We start from the raw sequence: 7,586 nt of genomic DNA, 5'->3' as shown, positions 1-7,586 counted from the left end.
ATCACATCCTACCCTGATTCTTCTTACGGAGTACTGGCACAGAAGTGCTTGGCCATTCTTGGCTCACTCTGCACAGCACAAGAATCCCCTCATACTTCTCGTATGATCTGGGCGGAATGCGGAGCTCTTTCAAACTATTTACTATTCGCTGCTCTGCGGTAGAAATCTTAACACCCTTTCCTACACCAGCATCAATAGCACCCCATTTCCGGACAACGGAGTACTCCTCTGGAATAATAGTCTCATTAACAAAGAAAAACAGACTCTTCCAGTCCTTCAAGTTTGATACTCTATTTGTACCAACAAAATGGGTATTTCGTTTACTATCAATAGTAAGCTAGCAGTCGCTAATTGTACGAATTCTAAACAAAGAGATAAAAACTTTAATGCGAGGCTTAATGTTGCTGGCATTTTAGTACATTTCAAAAAGAATAATTTTTTGAAGGCCATGGGGATGCATTTGGCTAAGGCAGGCCTTATAATACTTAAGAAGGCGAAGGAGAAAGTTAGTAAGGGGAACAAGGAGGTTGCCGTGAGTAAGTTGTAAGGCGTATAAAGTAATTTTTCCGTCAGGAGGATGGTTGGCAGTTTGCCTGGCGGTAGGAAGAACAGGGTTGTATTGATTAATATGGTGAATGGCAATCTTCAAACCGTCTAAGTATTCTCCTGTTAGTGATGAAGCCATCGTGCTAACTTCTTAAATGTCTGCAGCATTTGAAGAAGAAGGCTCTGCGTGTTCTTGGCCAGTACTCGGTGTAGAAGTCATGACAATAAAGTATAAAAGTATCAACAACTAAGAAATAACAAGCAAGATGGGGTATAACTGACCTTGGAAGATGGTAAACCTTAAAGAGTTGAAGGTTGAAGAAAGCGATGAAGATTTGGGAGGAAATGTGCTTTTTAGATCTTGGCAAAGGTAAAAAAGTGAAGATAAAAGGGTTATGACGGTTTATATAGGTGCTCATTGATGCAATTTTTATGGACACGATTGTGACACGTGTACGGGCAAGTTCAAACGTGGGGTACGAAATGACACTTTTTACAGCTGGAGGCGCGTGGAGATTCTCAGCCATTTAAAGTTAATCATCACAGCGTCAGTAAAATTCGTCTGCATTTAATGCTTGTAACGTTTTTCCCGATGCAAATGGACAATGAAAAGGCTAGTTTGGCATGCGTTATCAAAAGTTTAACAACTTAATCATTTTTCAAATGCTTAAGTCATTAAACTGGGGGGACTTAATGGTGTATCCTATCGTATACACGCATAAAAGGCATAATGGTTGCATAAAAGTAGCATCAGGAAGACTGAAAATAACAGTTTTGTGAAGTTATCCGTCCAGCGTTCTCCGCTGTACAGGCTGCTCTGTCATGCGTAAGCCCTGAAGGCCGCCTAGCGCGTAAGCCCTGGCCGGAGAACGCCACTTTCAGAATAAATTTCGGATCACAAGTAACAGAACGTATCATCATCTGACACGTGTCCCCGAATAATCCGGTGGATCTGACACTATAAATAGACCCCTTGGGTCGTCATTTTACACAGTTCAGACATTTTGAAAAACCTGAGAGCTGAGACTTCATCTCTCTCTCTCTAGCACTTTCTCTCACTAGAAGTCATCCGGCTAGCACTTTTACGCTCTACGGACGACAGATTGATTAAGCCACCCCACAAGTTTCTACACTTGTGAACCGGGTCTGCATGGATTATTTCCTAAGAGCAAACATCAATCGGCAACACTCGTCCACCTAAAGCTAGATTACTTCTAGTATCGTGTTGACACACTAAGCCTTACCTCATAAGGAAATAGGTGTTAACATTATCTAATACCAAGGTCACTTTTTTTTCCAACGTCGATATTAACATCAAATGCTCTCATTTGTCACCCACGCAATCGTTAGGAGAAAACTCAATTCGCGACGATGTTGGCAGTACCATCGAAGGTTGGGAAAACCCCCAGAGACCTTCCCAAATCGCATTGATTTTGGCAGTACCATCAAAGGTTGAAAACTCTCTGCTTGGAGTGAAAATCGAACTTGGGTTGGCAGTACCTCAAGTTTGATCCCACCCATGTACCACTTAAGCCAAGTTTCGGTGGTATACCAAATTAAACGGTGCTAAACGAGGAGTGTGGAAATATCTCTCTTTCAATGGTGTTCAAGTGAGTTCGGTTGGTTGGTATGACGGTTTATTCTCTCAATGCAAAGAAAATAGCTTTCAGTAATTGATCACTGACAATGTCAAAATAAGATAGCAACATGTAAACTTTTGTTCTTACTTAAATAGATGCTTTTATCATTAACATATACACACCTCAACAGGAAGCTAGAAAGCAAGCAATCTAACACCAAATTTCAAATTTAGTTTCAATTTGTGTGCTACGCCACTTGAATTTGACTTGTAGCCTAGAAGAACGGCTTTGAGTGAGTCAAGTAACAAGGAACTTAGTTCTTTAATCACCTTTGATTCTTTGAATGCATATGAAAAGTTATTATGTGCCCTCTATATTAATGTACAAGTGTTTAATGCATTATATGCGTTTCACATACATGAGACAATATTGTAGATAAAACAAGATTAGAGCCAAAATGTATACCATATTGTAGATTTTTTCAATCAAAATATTGGATATATTTTATTTCTTTTTGCAAAAATAACGATTACTATAGAAACAAAGGTTATGCAACTACGTTAGATGAATTCGTGAGTAGTTTAGTCCCCCTGAGTAATCCTAAACCGATGTTCAAAAAAAAAAAGTACTAACTCAAACCGAGCCATCTCCGTAAAACAAAAAACAAAAACTAGAGGCAACAAAACATACAAAATCCAACACAACTAACAAATCGAACACCAACAATATAATAGTAAAACCTAACCTAAAACCGGACTAAAGATATTGGACTTTGGAGATGACATATTAGCAATGATTAAAACGGCAAACAAAAAAACGGAGTATATAATTAGTAAGGGTGCGTTTGATAAAACTGAATGATTTAGCGCTGAATGGTTCAGAATCTGAATGATTCAAAGCCTCTGAATAAAGTTTGTTCTGAATGAAAATAAGCTATTTGATAATCATTTAGAGTGAACGATATAAACTGAGTAAAATTACCTTATTAAAGTGTAACATGAATAAAATTTTCAATATACTTGTTAGTTAAGTGTTCAGGATAGGATTTGAGGAGAAAATTACAGAAAATTTAGGCTCTTAATGGTTAAGAGAGTGTTTCATCTCTGAATGGTTTGGCACTGAATTCTGAACCATTCAGCACCATATGTCATTCAGTGGTCAGAAACAAACGCACTGACTGAACCATTCCATTAAGAGGCAAAAAAACGCAACCTAAATTGGTGATCGAAACCCTAATTTGAAATGGGCTTTGACCCAAACCCATATTCTCATTGAATAAAGGAATGTGTATAGTCTATGGATTTACAATTTACCGAGTGGAGTGAAGTGAAGTGAAGTGAGTTTGGCGGGAATCGGACGAATCTTGCCCTAAAAGAAGTCATCTCCCACCTCTTTTAAATACCTAAAATAAAACCCTAACCGTCTTCTTCTTCGTAGTTGCATTCACCATCAGACGCATCAATCACGTAAGTATATTCTTCATACGATCTTTCTATATCTATCTATATCTATATCTATTACATCGTGTTATTATTATTCTCATTCTCAATACATTATCAATTGAACACTTCTACTATTATCAATTCGTTTCATCCGTTTATATAATAATTGATTAATTGCTTATACTTAGTTTTATAAATTTAGGTCAGTACTCATCAAAATGACGGTTCTAAGGTCCAAAAAGGTTGTTACTGCAACTCAAAATGAACATTTCCCTAAATCTTCTAATGTTGAAATTGAACCATTAACTCCTGCAAAACAAGTTGAGGCTACTAAGAAGAAGAAGTCTTGTTTCAACTCCAGTTCTGGAAAATCAGGGTCTATTTCTGACTCAGGTTTGAGACGGAGTGCTAGATTTTTATCGAATTCGAGATCTTATGATATTAATAATGGTAAGGATGATGATAATAGCACTATTAATAATGTTGTTGATGTTGAGATTGTGACACCTGTAAGGAAGAGAAAGGTTGATGATCTTGAAAAAGGTGAAGCTCACTGTGCTTTAGTGAAAGGTTCGGGTCTGAATGGGGTTGAAGAAGAGAGTGGTGTAGGAAATGTGAACCGATTAAAGCTTCGGTCGGGCAAAAAGGTTGGATTAAAATCAGGGATTAACTGTCTTGTTAATGATGATAATGTGTCTGCTGATAAGAAGGATGAGAAAGAAGTCGAAGAAAAACGAGGTGGGGAAGAATTTGTTATTGTAAGCAAAGGGGCTGTTACGATTGAGCCACAAGGAGGGTTAAACGGTAATCAAAATGGTTCGAAAAGGTTCAACAAAGAAGAAGATAAAAAGAAAGGCGTGTTGATGGATGGTGAAGATATGGATATCGATATAGGGAGTGATGTAAGTTTCATTTTAAATATAAGTAGAGAAAAGGGGAAGGGGAAAGTGTTTGAGCTTCACTCATCATCTTCAAGTTCAAGCGATTCAGATGATTCAGATGTGGAAGTTAAAGTAGAAAGTGAAGTAGCTGCTAATACTATGAACGTGGAACGGGCAACGAGCTCTAATATGGGGTATAAGGAAAGGTTTAGAAGTGTAGCCAAACACAATGCAACACGGTTTGCATATTTCTCTGTTCAAGAACAACAACAACAAGACCTGCACGAAGATTTTGAGGATGAACTTGAACTACTACAAATGGAAGCAGCCAATGGGAATGTAGAAGATTGGCCTGGTCCTTTTTCAACTGCTTTGAAAATAATTAAAGAGGGAGCAACAAAGATGCCTGCTCAACAGAAGAAAAACGAACCTGTTCCATTAATATGGGTTCCTAAGAGGAACCAGCCGCTTATGAAGAAGGTCCCTTTATTACAGGATTTATGCATGTCAGTTATGGCAGAAAATGTGGATGCAATAACCTCCCTTGAAAGTGTTCCTGATGTACTTAGACACAAGCTCACACATTTACTTTGTGACTCAAGAAAAATGAACCACCATTTTCTTGACTTGCTTGCAAGAGGATCTCCTACTGAGATACGCGTAAGAGATTGTTCATGGTTAAGTGAGGAGCAATTCACAGAGACTCTTGAAAAGAATGATACTACTAAGCTCACGGTGAGCTTCTTATCAATCAGATTGTTTCATTTTCTGTTATTTTGGTGTTGTATTTATAGTGGGATTAATTTAATTATGTTACACAATATCTTTCACATCAACATTTAATCTGTTTTTTGCTTGCTTATAATGGACATGTATGTATGTTTGACTGTAGGTACTACAACTGGATCAGTGTGGAAGATGTTTACCAGACTATGTTCTATTTACTGCACTGACTCACTCGCCTAATAAATTTTCTGCATTGACTAATATATCCCTGAAAGGTGCATGCCGATTATCAGATGCTGGTCTAAATACACTTGTTGCATCTGCTCCTGGTTTGAGATCTATTAATCTCGGGTGCTGTTCTTTGCTTACGTCTGATAGTATCAACAATCTAGCTGACAAGCTAGGATCAGTACTAAAGGAGTTGTACATCGATGAGTGTGTTGGTATAATTGATGTTAAGGCTATTCTTCCAGCATTATTGAAGCTAGAACAATTGGAAGTGTTATCTATTTCTCGTTTTGAAACTGTTACTGATAGTTTCATTATAAAGTTTGTGGTTGCTCGAGGTCAGAAAATGAAGGAGCTTATCTTGGCAGATTGCACGTTAGTTTTTATATTTTTTTGAAGGGTGCATTTTTTTTTTTTTTATGATGATGCCTGTTTAAACTCTTATTGATTATGTTGACTTGTTGACTATGTTCAGGAGACTGACAGATAGAGCATTGCAAGCTATTGCAGAAAGGTGTCCTGAGTTGTGTGTAATAGATCTGACCAACTTGTGCATGTTAACTGATGCTGCATTAGGACATCTTGCTAATGGTTGTCAAAAAATTCAAACAATGAAATTATGTCGCAATGCATTCAGGTCTATCTGTTTTCCATTTTTATTCAAGTTGTTTGTTTGTTTAATTTTACATTCATTTCGGTTTTCTTTTATTCGGTTGATAATATTTCCTGAAAATTGGTTTAAAAATATGACAGTGATGAGGCTGTAGCTGCATATCTTGAAACATGCGGAGGGCCTTTGAGGGAACTATCACTTAATCATGTTGATAAGGTACCTTTTTGTGTTCCCTGTAACAAAAATTACATTAGAATGAAGAACTATGACTGTTTAACCATCCCTTGTTATAGGGTTGTGATGGTTTATAATCTGTATCAATATATTATACATTATAATGTTGTCGGTTATATCATATATGGTGTTGTTCAGGTTGCCCATCACACTGCTTTATCACTTGCGAAACGTAGTATAAATTTGGAAAGTTTGGATTTATCTTGGTGTCGTGAAATGACGAATGAGGCCCTGGGATTGATTGTAGATACCTGCTTATCACTTAAGCTGCTCAAATTATTTGGGTGCACACAGGTAAGGCTGCTGCCTGCCATTCTGTTCTCTCAAGTCTGCTAGAAATTATTAACATATATTGTATAAAAAAGTAATTTGTTAGTTGGTGCCTAGACTTCTTTTAGTGTGTAATTATTATTATTTATTCATCTTGATGCTTGGCATACAAGCAGTTAGTGTTGCTGTCAATATGGTCTGATGTGTGGAATTGTATGCAGATTACAAATGTATTCACGGATGGACACTCAAACGAAAAGGTCAAAATTATTGGTTTGAAAGAGAGTCATATATTGAAGAATATTGAAGCAACTGATCCTTTACCATTGCGGTATTCAGCAGTTTAAAGTAACCATCCTGACCTGGAAACTCTGGCATAGTATGGGAAACAAGTACTTGCCATTTGGTCAATTTTGTTATAGATGTTTTGGCATATCATGGTAAACAAGTACCAACCTTTTGGCCACTTTTGTTATAGATGTTGTACTTGTAGATTGAATTTATGATCATGCTAATTATAGCAAATATGGTCATTTAACTTTTGAATTTGTAGATGGGACCAGCTGTTGGTATTGTTGTTGCCTGAACTTATATCTTTATATTATTCAAAGTGATTCTCAGCTTCTTTCATTCTTATATAAACGTAAGTAGAAGATGATGTTAGACTTGGATTGGACGTGCTTTAATTAATATTATATTGCATTACAAAAAGATGATTTTTGTTTCTTTAATTTCAGTTTAAGTTGCACATAAATGATGATCTCCTTCTTTACTTTTTATAGGAAAACATTTCAAACTTTTTTCACAAATCCTTTGATTTCAAGTACGTGAATGATCTCATTCTAAATGATGGATCTCAACTTGCAATGGAAATCACCAAATTAGTCAACTAGGCTTTCCCTCTATCCCCAACCCAACAATAAAGTGCGCCCACAAGGTATTCGACAAAATGCACCACATATATGTTTTCCTCTGGAACACTTGGATTTAAAGTTTTGCTGATATAGCAGTAAGTAATTTTGGTTTCTTGGACTGCCATTGTTGCTGTTTTATGAGCATAATTGAT

At 36.8% G+C, this 7,586-nt stretch overlaps 1 protein-coding gene across 1 annotated transcript; it reads left to right on the top strand.

Annotated features, from left to right (window-relative positions):
- Positions 1 to 3,462: 3,462 nt before the first annotated feature.
- LOC139892765 (uncharacterized) lies at positions 3,463 to 7,072 on the top strand. The gene is made up of 7 exons (XM_071875888.1): positions 3,463 to 3,592; positions 3,771 to 5,184; positions 5,342 to 5,778; positions 5,879 to 6,040; positions 6,157 to 6,232; positions 6,389 to 6,544; positions 6,742 to 7,072. The coding sequence occupies exons 2-7, from the start codon at positions 3,787 to 3,789 to the stop codon at positions 6,865 to 6,867; spliced, it is 2,355 nt and encodes a 784-aa protein (XP_071731989.1). The 5' UTR covers positions 3,463 to 3,592; positions 3,771 to 3,786; the 3' UTR covers positions 6,868 to 7,072.
- Positions 7,073 to 7,586: the final 514 nt, after the last annotated feature.

This window comes from Rutidosis leptorrhynchoides, chromosome 2 (genome assembly GCF_046630445.1).
Source record: "Rutidosis leptorrhynchoides isolate AG116_Rl617_1_P2 chromosome 2, CSIRO_AGI_Rlap_v1, whole genome shotgun sequence".
Taxonomy (NCBI): domain Eukaryota; kingdom Viridiplantae; phylum Streptophyta; class Magnoliopsida; order Asterales; family Asteraceae; genus Rutidosis; species Rutidosis leptorrhynchoides.
Note: the sequence above shows the minus strand (reverse complement) of the source record. Positions and strands in the feature narration are given on the sequence as shown.

Coding starts and splice junctions, on each gene's coding strand:
- LOC139892765 (XM_071875888.1), top strand. CDS start 3,787: ATGACGGTTCTAAGGTCCAAAAAGGTTGTTACTGCAACTCAAAATGAA. Junction 5,185..5,341: donor ATGATACTACTAAGCTCACG/GTGAGCTTCTTA, acceptor GTTTGACTGTAG/GTACTACAACTGGATCAGTG. Junction 6,233..6,388: donor CACTTAATCATGTTGATAAG/GTACCTTTTTGT, acceptor GGTGTTGTTCAG/GTTGCCCATCACACTGCTTT.